Source organism: Rhinoraja longicauda, chromosome 35 (genome assembly GCF_053455715.1).
Source record: "Rhinoraja longicauda isolate Sanriku21f chromosome 35, sRhiLon1.1, whole genome shotgun sequence".
NCBI classification, from domain to species: Eukaryota; Metazoa; Chordata; class Chondrichthyes; order Rajiformes; family Arhynchobatidae; genus Rhinoraja; species Rhinoraja longicauda.
Genome location: NC_135987.1, coordinates 7477834 through 7494626, shown reverse-complemented (window position 1 = coordinate 7494626; position 16793 = coordinate 7477834). Strand labels below are relative to the sequence as shown.

General features: G+C 42.5%; 1 protein-coding gene across 4 annotated transcripts in view; it reads left to right on the top strand.

The window, feature by feature from the left end:
• tbata (thymus, brain and testes associated) overlaps positions 1-14257 on the top strand; it is a 42520-nt gene extending 28263 nt beyond the window's left edge. For 3 of the 4 annotated variants that reach the window (XM_078428596.1, XM_078428597.1, XM_078428599.1), the window contains exons 7-11: positions 1253-1399; positions 3319-3400; positions 5844-6009; positions 10196-10242; positions 13875-14256. In XM_078428596.1, the coding sequence (XP_078284722.1) occupies positions 1253-1399; positions 3319-3400; positions 5844-6009; positions 10196-10242; positions 13875-13987 (555 nt within the window). In that variant the 3' untranslated portion in view covers positions 13988-14256. Of the gene's footprint in view, positions 1-1252; positions 1400-3318; positions 3401-5843; positions 6010-10195; positions 10243-13874 lie in introns of all 4 variants that reach the window. The other variant, XM_078428600.1, reaches the window with a different exon arrangement.
• Positions 14258-16793: the final 2536 nt, after the last annotated feature.

The following is a 16793-nucleotide window of genomic DNA, read 5'->3' as shown; positions in this document are numbered from 1 at the left end:
ACCCTAGCTCTCCTACCTGTTTCACTGTCCTCCTGTTTAATCTTACTGTTTGTAAGCCTCGTTCTCACCTTCTCCTCAACCAACAATGAGGAGCACCGTCTGCTTTGATCTGTCCTTTTCAAGCCTTACATCTTCTTTGTGCCCTTCCATTTTTCTCGTTTCCCTCTCCCCAGACTCTCAGACTGAAGAAGGCTCTCGATCCAAAACGTCACCCATTCCTTCTCTCCAGAGATAGACAATAGACAATAGGTGCAGGAGTAGGCCATTCGGCCCTTCGAGCCAGCACCGCCATTCAATGTGATCATGGCTGATCATTCTCAATCAGTACCCCGTTCCTGCTTTTTCCCCATACCCCCTGACTCCGCTATCCTTAAGAGCTCTATCTAGCTCTCTCTTGAATGTATTCAGAGAACTGGCCTCCACTGCCCTCTGAGGCAGAGAATTCCACAGATTCACAACTCTCTAACTAAAAAAGTTTTTCCTCATCTCTGTTCTAAATGGCCTACCCCTTATTCTTAAACTGTGGCCCCTGGTTCTGGACTCCCCCAACATTGGGAACATGTTTCCTGCCTCTAACATGTCCAACCCCTTAATAATCTTATACGTTTCGATAAGATCCCCTCTCATCCTTCTAAATTCCAGTGTATACAAACCTAGTCGCTCCAGTCTTTCAACATATGACAGTCCTGTCCTGCCTGTCCTGTCCTGCTGAGTTACACCAGCTTTTTGTGTCTATTATCCAGTGGGATCAGTTCATCCACTTGCGATGCAGACCAGAGTTAGAGCAGAAATCCTCCTTGGCCCATTTGTGGCTTCCAGGATTGGAGCTCTGATGGCCCTATAATGCTGGTGCCGTGTTAAAGGGAGGCATTTTTTACTTAGAAAAGAACAGAGCCAAAAATTAACATGTGGATCTCCACAAACATATTTTAGTTGCGTAGTTTAGTTTAGTTTAGGGGATACAGCGCGGAAACAGGCCCTTCGGTCCACTGCGTCTGCACCGACCTGCGATCCCACTATCCTACACGAGGGACAATTTTGATATTGTTTTTCTACCAAGCCAATTAACCTACAAACCTGTCGCCTTTGGAGTGTGAGAGGAAACTGAAGTTCTCAGAGCAAACCCATGCAGTGGGTTTGAAGAACGTACAAACATGTACTTGAGGCAAACACTTTAGCTTTTGGAAGATACAGAGCTAGGTGCAGCTCACTGCAAGAACAATCACTGCAATGTTCCCCTTTATTTTGTCAGACGGAGGAAAGACGAACGACTCAGTATTCTGCACAGACTGGACGGATCATGCCAAGCTGCACTCCTGCACTAAGTCACCGATCCTGCAGAACTGGTGCCCAGGACAGAAATAAACACAATGGGCCCTTCCAGGACCAGGAGCTACTGGTGAATCCAAACTTTTTTAAGGAACAAAATCTGACTGTTATGTTATAGAAACATAGGAACCCAGTGTGTGCTCAGGAAATGCACTTCATTTTCCCACCCTCGTAATTCTTCCCTGGTGAAACACAGAAAAAATAGAAAATAGGAGCAGGAGTAGGCCATTCAGCCCTTCGAGCCAGCACCGCCAATCAATATGATTTTGGCTGATCACCCAAAATCAGTACCCCGTTCCTGCTTTCTCCCCATATCCCTTGATTCCTAAGAGCTATATCTAACTCTTTATTGGAAACATCCAGTGAATTGGCCTCCACTGCCTTCTGTGGCAGAGAATCCCACAGATTCACAACTCTCTGGGTGAAGACATTTTTTCCTCATCTCAATCCTAAATGGCCTATTCTTAAACTGTGACCCTGGTTCTGGACTCCCCCAACATCAGGAACCTTTTTCCTGCATCTAGCCTGTCCAATCCCTTAGGAATGTTATATGTTTCTATAAGATCCCCTCTCATCCTTCTAAATTCCAGTGAATACAAGCCCATGCGATCCATTCTTTTATATTCCTTTCAGACAGAAAGGTTGAAAAAATAATTCAAGAAGGATTAAAAAACTGAATGCACATACAATATATATGAAACACAAATAGAAAATGTTGGAACAATGCGAGGCATTGTCTATGGTGAGAAAGTTGGTGTTAATGTTTCAAGTACACGACTTTTTATTACAATGATCTTGTTTATTTCAGATTTCCAGGAACTGTTCTTATTTTTCTGTTTCTCACAGTTCCAGTAATTTTGTATTTTTATTTCTTCTGACTTCATTCACCTCCATTTAAATCAGGTGCAATTAACAAACCATCACCACCATCTGTGTAACTCAGTCCCTCTTTGACTCCACCTTATGTTTTCTTTGCCTCTTCCCTAGCCCCAATAACTCAAAACATTCTTGTTTTCTAACTTTTCCTAGTTCTGGTGAAAGTTCATGAACCTGAAATGTTAACTCCCATTCTCTCTTCACAAAAGCTGCCTAACCTACTGAGTACTTTCACTCTTTGCTTTATTGACAATCTTTCCCATTAAGAATAACCAGATCTAAAATTATTATGGTAAATTTCCCATACTGTAATTGCAGTCACCTCTCAAGGTACTGTTTCACATTAGTGCAGGAAGGAACTGCAGATGCTGGTTTACACTGAAGATAAACACAAAATGCTGGAGTAACTCAGTGGGACAGGCAGCATCTCTGGAGAGAAGGAATGGGTGAAGTTTCAGGAAGGGTCTCGACCCGAAATGTCTCCCATTCCTTCTCTCCAGAGATGCTGCCTGTCCCGCTAAGTTACTCCAGCATTTTGTGTTTATCTTGTTGCACATTAGTCCTGTACCTGTTCCCTCATTACCTCTATTGCTAAAAAATACTTTATTCCAAATCTTGTATGTGTAATCTTGAGTCCATTTTTGCCCCTCGTTAGCCACGTGTTGTTATATGAGTATATGCACATGTACGTGCTATCCCTCTTCTATCTGCATGCCTGTGCAAACACATATGAGCATGTTTATGTGATAAGAAAATAACTGCAGATGCTGGTACAAATCGAAGGTATTTATTTCACAAAATGCTGGAGTAACTCAGCAGGTCAGGCAGCATCTCAGGAGAGAAGGAATGGGTGATGTTTCGGGTCGAGACCCTTCTTCAGACATCTTTATGTGATGGTGTGCAACTTTCACAGGTTGCCTTGGTAACAAAAAAGTCAATAAAAGCTTCCAGTCTATCCCATACTTATTAAATGTTGGCTGACCATTCTTAAGGCACGATACACGAGGCTTGGTTCAATTTCTAATTGTGTTGCAGACCATGCCAAGAATCGATTCCTAGTATCATCCTTATCTCCCATGTCATCCTGACCCCCATTTTTATTTTCCTTCTGAGGTTCTGGAATTGCTTTGCCAACTTCTACAAACAGACTCGTTCTCCGCCGTCCAGCAATGGCTGCTTTGTGCAGGGCAAAAAGGTGAGGAAATCTTGGCCTTTGTGAACCATTAACTGAGGACACCACATTCAACCTGTCACTGGAGCATGAGTTTTAATTAACCCGAACTCGGCTAACCTTTATACTGCTTTCATTTTGTAGCTAAATCCTTTAATATCATACAATTTTGTTAGAAGTACAATACCATACAATACAATATATCTTCATTGTCTTTGTAGAGGGGTACAACGGGAGTGGGAATGCGACTTCCATTCGATGCAATAAATTAATTCGCTAATCAACAGAAATTTAGACAACCCAGAGAAACAAAATTAGAAACAGTTAAAACAGTATAAAGTACAAATAGGTCTGTGCCGGGTTGATGTGTGATGTGACCGTCTGAAGGAGACAGTTCATGGGGGAGGCACTCAGCAGCTATAGCTCTGGGGATGAAGCTGTTCCTAAGTCTGGAGGTGCGGGCGTAGAAGGCCTTGTAACATCTGCCGGATGGTAGAAGTTCGAACAGACTATTGCAAGGATGTGAGGAGTCTTTATGAATGCTGGTGGCTTTCCTGACCTTAATATTACCGTAATATCATATCATTGGTGCTATTTATTGGTGGTTTAGAATACTTTTTTATATAACTTGCTCTAATGATGTGAATAAAACTAACAAAGAAATAATATATTACCAATATCATTTTGTTCAGAGAGCATTAAGATACATATACTGTACATAGTACTAGAGAAACAAATAAGACAGGTCAGGTAAAGGCATGTATGAGATAAAGGATTGCCTTCCCTTAATGACATTAATAAACCTGTTGATAAAATCATGGTCATTTTCAGGCCCTATTATTCAGTTTAATTTTATTATTAAACTAGACCAAGTGGACCGTTGGACCCAAACCTCTCCTGCATTGGTGCAGCACCATCTCCTCCCCTCTCCCCTCTCCCCTCTCCCCCCTACCCCCTCCCCCACACTCCCTCCACCCCTTCCCCTCCCCTCCCCTCCCCTCTCCCCCTCCCTCTACCCTCCCCTCCCGCACCCTCCTCCCCCTCCCTCCCCCTCCCCCTTCCCCTCCCCCCTTCCTTCCCCCCCACTCCATCCCCCTCAGCCCCCATTATCCTCCCTCCTCCCCCTCCCTCCCTCCCTCCCCCCTCCCTCCATCCCCCTCCCTCCCCCCTCCCTCCCTAGGAGATAGATTTAAATTTTAAAATGTGAATAACTTAAAAAATATTACACCGATTTCAATGAAACTTCTTCCATTAGCACGAAAGGGATGATGGTGAGTAAGGTGGGCCTAAAATTGTCGCGCTATCGTGTACCGTTTTGGCTGTAGTTCAGGAACAAACAAACAAACAAACGAGAGTTTTAATATAAAGATTAATTGCCCAGGGATGTAAATCATGTTGCAACAACTAATAAACAGAGAATAAAATAATCCAGGACCGATCACCTTGGGTACGTAACTTACCCTATTAAATTCAGGGGTTTATGACCGATCTCAATCATATGTTTGAATGAGTCTATCAAAATACTCACAGGGAGGTTCAGGAGCTTGGAAAACATCTAAAGGGGCAAGTGGAATATCTACCATGGGGTCCAATACTGCATCTTGAAAGGCTGTAGCAGAAAAGGTAAATTACTTAAGAAGTGGGACTCCCCCTGCGATCTTGCCTGACTCACACCCCCACTGATCTAAACTATCTTTACAGCACAATGAATTTTGTGTGAAAGTTTGAGAGAACTATTATTCAGTTTAGGTTTATTATTGTCAGGTGTACCAATGAACATTGAAAACCTTTGTTTTGCATGCTATCCAAACAGATCAGATAGTACTAAACATAAATGCAATCAAATCAAACTCAAGTGTAATACGTGCAGCAAAGGAAGAGATACAGTTTGAAGAGTGAAGTTCTCAGAGTTGTAGTGCATGTTCTATTAGCAAAGTCCAATATCCGCAATGGGGTAGGGGTTAATTGGACAGTACCCTAGCTTATGGAGGGGTCTTTCAGAGCCCAATAATAGAGGGAAAGAAGACTGTCTCGTTGTGCGTGCTTTTAAGTATCTCTATGTTTTGCCCGACAGGAGCAGGGAGGAGAAGGATTGACCGGGGTGGGACAAGTATTTGACTATACTTAAAGAACTGCAGATGCTGATTTACATCGAAGATAGACACAAAATGCACAGCGGGACAGGCAGCATCTCTGGAGTGAAGGAATGGGTGACCTTACGGATCGAGATCCTGAAGAAGGGTCTCGGCCCGAAACTCCAGCATTTTGTGTCTGTGTTTGATTATGTTGGCTGCTTTTATGAGGCAGCATGAAATGTAGATAGGGTCAATGGTGGGGAGGCTGGTCTATGTGATGGGCACTCTGCAATTTATTGTCTTTGGCAGAGCTGTTCCCAAATAAAGCTAATTTTCACTGATATTTGCTTGCATATGAAATCTAAGATTCTACCAGCAGTATTTATTTACAGAGAAAGAGTTTGTACTGGGAATGGTTCAGTCGGTTCTTGGAAGTAGCTATCCTGATTACCTGCAAAGTGCTGAAATTACAGAAGAGGAACTGAAACCCCAAACAGATCACATTTCTACAGCCCCCATCCCAAGAAGGTCAACTTCGACGAGGAAAAGACATAAGAGGTAAAATGAGAAATGATCGCATTAATCTAAGATCTGTAGCAAATTTTAAAAAAACTGTTCAATCGCATTTTGTAGTCAAATTTCTTTTCGTTATGTAGCCAAATTACATGTACCGATATAGAAACAAAGAATTGCAGATGCTGGTTTATACAAAAGGATGCAGGATGCTGAAGTAACTCAATGAGTCAGGCAGCATTTGTGGAGAACATGGGTAGATGAAGTTTCAGGTCCTGACCCACAACGTCACCTATCCATGTCCTCCAGAGATGCTGCCTGACCCGTTGTGTTACTCCAGCACTTTGGTCCTTACATGTACTGACACTCGTACTTTCTTCTTCACTTCTTCCTTTATGCTTTCTTCACTTTCATTATATCTTATTGATGTTGCATTTTGTGATAGTTGGGTTTTAAATGTGTAGGTAGTGTGAATTACTTTAATTAAAACAACTTAAAATTGTTCTCTCGGGCAATAAGAAAATCCATTACAGCAAATAACCATATCTAATGTGGCTAGTGCAGATGTGGCTAGTACAACACATTTTCACACTATGTACCAAAATTAGCCTTGCTGACTGGGAATGAATTTCTGGGCAATTATGCTTGTTTTCTCGTATGCTTTTATTTCATATTTTAGAAAAATATACAAATTTATCTTTGCGTGTTACATATCCAGTAGCTGTGTTAATGCATTCCTGAGTGAATTCCTTACTTAAAGAATGGAGATAATCTTCAACAATTTCTGAATTGTTGAATTAATTTTCATGGATGCAAATTAAACCGAATGCAATGGAAGGGAGTCAAGAGTCAAGTGTGTTTTATTGTCATATGTCCCAGATAGAACAACAAAATTCTTACTTACAGCAGCACAATACAATACAATACAATATATCTTTATTGTCATTGTACAGGGTTCAACGAGATTGGGAATACGCCTCCCATACGATGCAATAATTTAATTAGCTAGTCAGTATTAATTTAAACAACCCAATGAAACAAATTAGAACAGTTTTAAAACAGAATAAAGTTCAAGTAGGCCTGTGCCGGTTCACTGTGCGATGTGACCATCCGGCTCAGCAGGATCGGTTCATAGCAGCTATGGCCCTGGGGATGAAGCTGTTCCTGAGTCTGGAGGTGTGGGCGTAGAAGGCCTTGTATCGTCTGCTCGATGGTAGAAGTTCGAACAGACTGTTGCAGGGGTGTGAAGAGTCTTTGTGGATGCTGGTGGCTTTTCTGAGGCATCGTGTGTTGTAGATGCCCTCCAAGGCTGGTAGCTGTGTTCCGATAGTCCTCTGAGCTCTATGGACTACCCGCTGAAGAGCTTTCCTCTCTGCCTCCGTGCAGCTGAGATACCACACAGGGATGCCATGTGTTAGGATGCTCTCTATGGTGCAGCGGTAGAAGGTCGTCAGCAGCTGTTGGGGTAGACCAGACTTTTTCAGTGTTCTTAGTTGGAACAGTCATTGCTGCGCCTTCTTGACCAGCGCAGCAGTGTTAGTGGACCATGTTAGGTCCTCCGAAATGTGAGTGCCCAAAAACTTGAAGCTGGACACTCTCTCCACACTGTCCCCGTTGATAAGGATCGGGGCGTATTCCCCATTGTGTGACCTACGGAAGTTGATGATCAGCTCCTTGGTCTTGGTGGTATTTAGGGACAGGTTGTTATCAGAACACCAGTTCATCAGGTTCTGCACCTCCGCTCTGTAGTTTGTTTCAACACCGTTGGTAATATGTAAACATAGTACACTGTAAACAATATAAAAATGAGAAAATTACGCAGTGTGCTTATAAACACACTGAATAGACTACATTGATTGTGTGGAATATAAACCTGAGAACTGAATGATATTTTCATGCCATAAAAATCATACGTACAAATTTTAACTAGGGAATTACTTCAAATCTACTTGTAGTAATTTCTAAATCCACTCCGTAACTTTGTATTTCCTGACTCAGAGTTCCCCAGAACACGTATAGGGAGGAGAGTATTGAAGGCATTAAGCATTCTCAGTACCAAATTCCCACACTTGCGGATTCCCGATGTGTGTGTGCTCTGCCCAGGTTTTACTGTGTTTAGGATTCATTTTGTGAGCTCACTCTGTGGTCAGTGTTGTCACTTGGACAGTGGGTTGCCAACTTTCTCACTCCCAAATAAGGGACAAGGTGGCGTCATCGACCCGCGCCCCATGTAACCTCACCCAGCCAGCGGCCACGTGCTCCCGCTCCATCAATGGCGGTCGCCCGGGCCGGGACGCGGGTTGCTACCCAACCTCCGTGAGGCGGCGCCCGGTCCTCCGGGCCTACACTCTCCGGGCCTACAGCAGCCCCCCGGGCCTACAGTGTCTGTCCGGGCCTGCAGCACCCCCCCCCCCCCCCCCCCCCGGCCTAGTATGGGACAAGGGTGGTCCCATATGGGACAAACCAATCTAGCCCAATATACGGGATGTCCCGGCTAATATGGAACAGTTGGCAACTCTACTTGGACAGTAGGAACGCATACACCAAGCTGTTGTTCATCGACTATAGCGTAGCGTTTCTACACCATCATCCCCTCCAAATTGATCAAACTCAGACAACAGGGTCTCTGCTTATTCCTATGTAATTGGATCATCAAATTCCTCATCGGCTGGTTGCATCATGGCCTGGTTCGGTAACTCGAACAGCCAGGAATGAACGAGGCTACAGAGAGTGAAAGAATAGCCCAGTGCTTCACAGGTACCCACCGCCAAAGGGATCTAGAGGAGGCGCTGCTTCAAAAGGACAGCCAATATCACCAAAGACCCACACCACCCTGGCCAGGCTCTCAGTTCACTACTACCATCAGGGAGGCTTTACAGGAGCCAAAAAAACATGACCACCAGGTTTAAAAACTGCTTCTGCCTCGCAACCAGCATGCTCTTGATACTGTTCAATACTGTTCAACCACTGCCTCAGCAATGATCATTTTCCATGAACTGTGTTTTTGGTTGTGCTATTATGGTTACCTTGCATTTTAATTAATTTTATTATTGAATTATTATATATTTATTTGTGTATTATCGTGTTGATGGACCTGTTAAGCTGCTGCAAATAAGAGTTTAATTGTTCCATTATCTGTACGTATGACAATTAAATGCTCTTGACTCAGATACCTTGGAAATTCCATCCATGTTACCCTTTAAATCTAGGTTTCACCTCCCAGGGGCTAGGGTTGCCAACTTCCTCACTCCCAAATACAGAACAAGGTGACGTCACCGCCCGGCCCGGGCGGCCACCATTGGTGGAGCGGGAGCACGTGGCCGCTGGCTGGGTGAGGTCACATGGGGTGCGGTGACATCATCCTTTGTCCCTTATTTGGGAGTGAGGAAGTTGGCAACCCTACTAAAGGGCCTGTCTCACTTAGGCAATTTTAAGGCGACTGCCGGCGACTAGGCCAAACGTTTGCCGGGGTGTCGCGGGCATGATCGTGAGGAGTCTTCAATGAATCGTAGCGGATCTCGGCGCGTCGCGGAAAGATTTTCTAGATAGAAATTTCTCGCCGACAGCTGGCTTGTCGCCAGGTATCGTAGCTTATTGCGGGCGCTGTCTGTCGCACGCTGTCCCCGGGTTTGCTAGGTTGTCGCAGATGCATTTAGAAGCACGTAATATTAAATTAAGAAAAGGCATTTGAAGATACCAGAAGAAAGTTTAGTTTAACCAATTTATTTACCGTCAGGACATTTGACAGATAGATTGGAGGCGACAGTTTGACGGTCAGGTAAGCGTGGGAATTTTGCGATGTTTCCGAAGACGGTGTAATCTCTTAGCCAGGTGCTAATTTCACAAAAAAAGTAACTTGTATCGACCTGGCTCGGCATTGTCGTGGTCATTGTCGTAGGGTGAAAGAAAATTTTGGCGATCTGCTACGACTTTGACAGTCGCCGGCAGTCGCCTAAAAAATCGCCTAGGTGGGACAGGCTGTTAATACGGGACAAGGGCGGTCCCGTACAGGACAAACTAATTTAGCCCAAAATACGGGATGTTCCATCTAATACAGGACAGTTGGCAACCCTACCAGGGGGTTACATTTGACAATGTAAACAGTTAATGAGTGATAAGATTCTGAGAGGATTGAATTTCTCCTGCAACAAATGCTGGACAACAATGCTATCAAAATTTAGTCTTTCTTGCTTCTCCGAATGTGATTTTTTGTTTTGTCATGCTTTTGCAGGTATTATCTCAAAAAGAAGCCTGAAAATATTGAAGAAGACCAACCAGGTTAGTGAAGCTTCACGGACTTAATGTGGCTCGGCGGTAGAGTTGCTGCCTTACAGCGCCGGAGACCCAGGTTCGATCCCGACCACGGGTGCTGTCTGTACGAGTTTGTAGGTTCTCCTCGTGACCTATGTGAGTTTTCTCCGAGATCTTCGGTTTCCTCACACACTCCAAAGACGCACAGGTTTGTAGATTGATTTGCTTGGTACAAGTGTAAATTGTCCCTAGTATGTGTAGAATAGTGTTAATATATGGGGATTGCTGGTCGGTGCGGACTCAGTGGGCTGAAGGGCCTGTTTCCGTGCTGTATCTCTAAACTAAACTAAACAAAAATGAGCATTCAACAATTTAACAAGTAAAATTGCAGAATTTCTTCATGCAGGATCAAATTGTCAACTTTCTGATCTCATAGTCGTGTGGTATATGGACTGACTGCAAGTCAAACTGTGCCCTGCATAATATTTGCTATTATTTCAGCTTTCATGTCTTTTTCTGATTAGTTCTGGTAGATCTTTGAGACACCTGATTAGTATTCTCTTCCACTATAAAGACTGAGCCCAGAGCACATTTCTGGGCACAATGAAGGTGCAAGTAACACTGCTTTGTACTGATCCACACATTCAAATCACCAAACCACGACACGAGAGGCACTGAACACCGTAAAGGATATGATAAACCATTATAAAATGGGTAGATTTATTTTCAAGACCGAACTGGATGAGGGGGAGAAAACATAACATTTTTCAAGAGTGCAAGACAAGATTTAAAAAATAGAGTCTGTTCAATTTACTTGGCATTTTACCACGTTGTAAGATATGGGGAAGTTATTCATAAGAGTCATACAGTGTAGAAACAAGCCCTTCGGCCCAACCTGCCCACACCGGCCAACATGTTCCAGCTACACTAGTCCCATCTTCCTGCGTTTGGCCCATATCCCTCCAAACCTGTCCAGGTTAATTGGCTTATGTAAAATTCCGGATAGACCCTGGTGTGTAGAATGGTGCTAGTGCACTGGCTGATCACTAGTCGGCCTGGACACGGTGGGCCGAAGGGCCTGTTTCCAAATCTTACAGCGAATGCAGCGCCGGAGACTCAGGTTCGATCCTGACTACGGGTGCTGTCTGTACGGAGTTTGTACGCTCTTCCCGTGACCTGCGTGGGTTTTCTCCGAGATCTTCGGTTTCCTCCCACACTCCAAAGACATATAGGTTTGTAGGTTAATTGGCTGGGCAAATGTAAAAATTGTCCCTAGTGGGTGTAGGATAGTGTTAATGTGCGGGGATCGCTGGTCGGCGCAGACTCGGTGGGCCGAAGGTATCTGTTTCTGCGCTGTATCTCTAAATCTAAATCTAAATCTAAAATCAAATCATCTATTCCAGCATCTATTCCAGGATCTTATTCCTTCTGAAATCGCAGATGTCAGCAAAGTAATCTAGCAATCTGAGTGCCTCAGAGTGATTCCCACGTTAAACAAGCTGATCACAGATGACCCGCAATAGAGCAACATTTTCTTTACAAAATTACAGCCTTCTGCTGATACATTGCTCTATTGCATGGAGAATGGTACATAGAACATAGAATACGGCACAGAAACAGTCTCAAGAAGAGTCTCGACCCGAAATGTCACCCATTCCTTCTGTCCAGAGATGCTGCCTATACCACTGAGTTACTCCAGCGTTTTGTGTTTATCTTCGGTTTAAACCAGCATCTGCAGTTCCTTCCTTCTAACCACATCTGTGAATAAAAGTGAATATTGTGCAATTATATTGCACTTATGTTGTCAAAATATAGTGAATGTCATTAATGAAGTGGTTGGGCCTCGGACACTTAACATCATCCAGAGATAGAAATTACCTGTGCCAAGTCTGGCTGGCAAGTTGTGTCAAACTTACCTAATAATCCATCTCATCTGGGCCAACTGCCCATTCCAGTCTTGGTCAGTTAATCATATCAGCCCTTGTTTTTCATGAGCCTTTAAGTAAATAGACATTGTTTGCTCATGTTAATGCTGATAAATAAGAATGACATTCGATGTCATCTGTGAAAACTGCATATGTTCACGATGACCCTGATAGAAACATAGAAAACAGGTGCAGGAGTAGGCCATTCGGCCCTTCGAGCCAGCACCACCATTCAATATGATCATGGCTGATCTTCTACAATCAGTACCCCGTTCCTGCTTTTTCCCCATATCCCTGGATTCCTTTAGTCCAAAGAGCTAAATCTAACTCTCTCTTGAAAACATCCAGTGAATTGGCCTCCACTGCCTTCTGTGGCAGAGAATTCCACCGATTCACAACTCCCTGGGTGAAAAGGTTTTTCCTCATCTCAGTCCTAAATGGCCTACCCCTTATTCTTAAATCTGATTCCTAATTCTGATACCATGTTCATTCTTCAGAAACGTTTTGTTGTTATTAGATTACTCGATGAACATTGTTAGCTGGATCCAGTTAAAAAGGCGCCCAAATTTGTGAAATTATGTTCCCAAAGCCAACATATGATGTTCCTGCTACATTTCATTTTATTAACGTAACAAAACTCTCATTTGCTCATAAATAATAAATTATTTTCCATCTGATGATTGTGTAATTTATCAACATATTCCCTCACCCCTCATTCTCTGTCTCCTCTGCATAGTTATTATTATTATTGTAGATCTCGATTTTTTTCATTATATCAGCACTATTGTTTTGACAGGGGTACATGGAGAGGCAAGCAGAGGGGTCAGGAGAAGCGAATCTCAGATCCACAGTAACGAAGTTATTTATCTCGGCAAGGCTTTCAAAATAAAGGGCTTTTTTTGTGTGCAAGCTCAAAAATACTAAAAGCTGCATGTTCCACTAGACAATGTCTATGGCCCTGCACTTGTCAATTCTCTTTGTCAACTCAGTCAAATTTGTGAGTCACGTTTCTATGCATACAAAGCAATGCTGACTATCCCTAATCAATCCTTGACTTTCTAAATGCGCACTAAGGAACTGCAGATGCTGGTTTACACCGAAGATAGACTCAAAATGCTGCAGTAACTCAGCGGGACAGTCAGCATCTCTGGAGAGAAGGAATGGCCTTTTCCTGCTCTTCGGAGACACTGCCTGTCCTGCTAAGTTTCTCCAACATTTTGTGTCTATCGACTTTACAAATGCTGGTGAATTTTGTTCCTCAGAATCCCCTCCAGTAACGTTCCCACCACTGAAGTTGGACCACTGGCCTGCTGTTCCCCGGCTCGTCATTGCAACCCTTCTTAAATAAAGGCACAGCATTAACCACCCTCTCATATTCCAGTACCTTAGCCGTAGCTAAAGATAATGCAAGTATCTTTAATCTCTTCCCTAGTTTCCCACAAATGTCTAGGATACACTTAATCAGACTCCAGAGATTTATCAATCTTAATGTACTTTAATATACCAGCTCCTCCTCTTTTGAAATCCATGTTCCAAGACATCTCTGTTCATTTTCTGCAAGTCCTTGGCTTCCATAACCTTCTCCATGGTAAATACAGATGAGAAATGTTCATCAAAGTTCTTGCCAATTTCCCATGACCCCACACATAGATGACCACATTGAATCCTTAAAGAGACCTATTCTCTCCCAGATTACCCTTTTCCTCTTAATATACTTGTATTTCTTCTCTATAGATCGCATAGGAAGTGCAGAAGTTCTTCTGATTCATAGAAGCAAGTCTCCTGAGACAACAAGTAATGGAAGACAGGAAGTCTCAGAACAATGCAAGAATCCTGAATCAAATTGAAGCTATTCAAGAAAAGTAAAGAATTGATTTATATTAATGATTGAAGTCTGAATAGAAACATCTTGATAATATCATATCATATCATATATATACAGCCGGAAACAGGCCTTTTCGGCCCTCCAAGTCCGTGCCGCCCACCGATCCCCGTACATTAACACTATCCTACACCCACTAGGGACAATTTTTACATTTACCCAGCCAATTAACCTACATACCTGTACGTCTTTGGAGTGTGGGAGGAAACCGAAGATCTCGGAGAAAACCCACGCAGGTCACGGGGAGAACGTACAAACTCCTTACAGTGCAGCACCCGTAGTCAGGATCGAACCTGAGTCTCCGGCGCTGCATTCGCTGTAAAGCAGCAACTCTACCGCTGCGCTACCGTGCCGCCCCCATGTAACATGATAAAACGATGTTTTGATTATATTACTAATATTTATAAAGATGCAGTTGTCAGTTTTCAGATAAATTTAGCAGATCCCATTATATATGTGATAGAGTTGCAGCCTTACAGCGCCAGAGACCCGGGTTCGATCCTAATCACGGATGCTGTCTGTACAGAGTTTGTACGTTCTCCCCGTGACCTGCGTGGGTTTCCTCCGGGTGCTTCGGTTTCCTCCCACACTCCAAAGCCGTTTCGGTTTGTAGGTTTATTGGCTTGGTATAATTGTAAATTGTCCCTGGTGTGTGTAGGGTAGTGTTAATGTGCAAGGATCATTGGTCGGCTTGTACTTGTTGGGCCGAAGGGCCTGTTTCCACAGTGTATCTCTAAACTAAAATAAAAGACATTCAGGTTATAAATATTACAGCGCAAATATCTCCAATGTTTCAATGATTGATATTGTAAATCAAACATGCAATTATTGCAAAGTGTACATTTGCTTATTGGGCATTCTATTTCAGATTAATGTCATAGATTGTATTTGATTTGTACAAGTGCCCAGCAAATTGACGTCCATTAGTTTCTTTGAATATATAGTAATCGTCATTATCCCCAAAATAAAAATAGGTTTAGTCATTCCTAATCTGAATAAATTCTGTGTAATACAAAAGGCATAAAGAATGATTGTTTTATTCAACAACAATTTGACATTATGAAATTAACACTATTGATCACAAATTGGATACCACTTTCCCCAAAATTGAAAGTGCAAGTAGTGCACTGGAGAACTTTAGGATATACATTAATGTTCAGAGAAAAGCGAATATAAATGTATGTTATTTCCTTCATGAATATTCTCCTTTACACTGTATTAAAATTCAATGTTTCTGTTCCCTAATAGCCGGTAAATGAAAATGACAACATTTTGATAAATGTCACGTTTGTAATTCTGTGATCAATATGTACCTAGATGTCAACAAATATTTGTAAAACACCCTATGATTGCATTGTGCGTACCTCTAAAGAAATCATTCTTTTGAATTTATGACTTCTGAAATGTTGAAAAAGTAGTACTCTGGTAACACTATGGGATTGCAAACAAAGACCATCATGTTGGAGGTTGATTTTCGTGTTAGTACATGAAATGAGAACATTCATTCCAATTTCTAATAAGATCAAGAGCGGAGCGAGAAAGATTTCATTCATCTGGTAGCGTGAAACTTGAAGCTTATGAAAGGTTAACAAAAGTGTCACAAAGTTGGCAGGTTTCCGAAGCCATTATCACACTACTCCTTTACACTGCTTGCCTTCTCTCTCTCTTTGTCCTGACGCAGGATTTCAACCTGGACAATTCCACCCCCTCACCACCAAGACAGCATTGATAGTATTTTTTCCAGTGCATTGAGATACTTGCAGTAGGTAGTCCAGATCTCAGAGGGATAAAAGAAGACAGATCTCAGAGATCACTGCTGCCCATTTGACCACATGTTGTGTGTCAGGTATGGGTTCTTGATCTTAAAAAAACATTTTCCTCAATTGACCCAGGGTTGTGTTGGTGCATTAAAGGTATGGTAAATTTTATCATCAATATCTGAAATTTACTGAGAGTGGGCTCTTGAGATAAGGGGCACAGTTTACATTTTCTCATTTGGAACCTTTATCGTTAGAGGTGCAATGGGGGTAGGTCAATAAAGGACTTTAGTCTTGTTTGCATTGAACATAAGCTTATCCTCTTGCATGCATCAGTTGATACCGTCCTGGAGTTCAGCTTCTGTGCATGTGTGAATGGAGTCATCATCTGCATACTGTATTTCACCTGCCGCAGTTTGGATTACTTTAATTCTGGTGTGTATCTCCATAGGTTGAACCATTTGCCATTAGTCCTGATGATTAGCTCCAGACCCATGGAATAATTGATGGAGGTGAGGGAAAACAGAACAGCAAAAAAGACAGTGAAACATTTGGGCGTGATGGCACAGCCATATTTGGCATTGGTCTTCAATGAGATTGGTTGTTATATAGATCTGTTGGTGGAATCATGGTTTATTACATGGAAGAATACAGTCTGCATTTAATACATATAAAAATTAACTTTGCAATGCTCAGAGAATGTTAAAAGTGTAATGTCACTATGGAAAATAATAACTAGAAAACAGATTAGAGAAAGAAAATGATGAAGTAGCTGAGTATTTATAATTGAATTAGATCTAAATGCTCAGGAATGATGAAATTATGGTACAAAGCTTATTATCATTATTATATGAGGGTGGAACTATTATATTTGTATGTGTAGGAAAGAACTGCAGATGCTGGTTTAAATTGAAGGTAGACACAAAATGCTGGAGTAACTCAGCGGGACAGGCAGCCTCTCTGGAGAAAAGGAATGGGTGACGTTTCGAGTCGAGACCCTTTTTCAGACTGAAG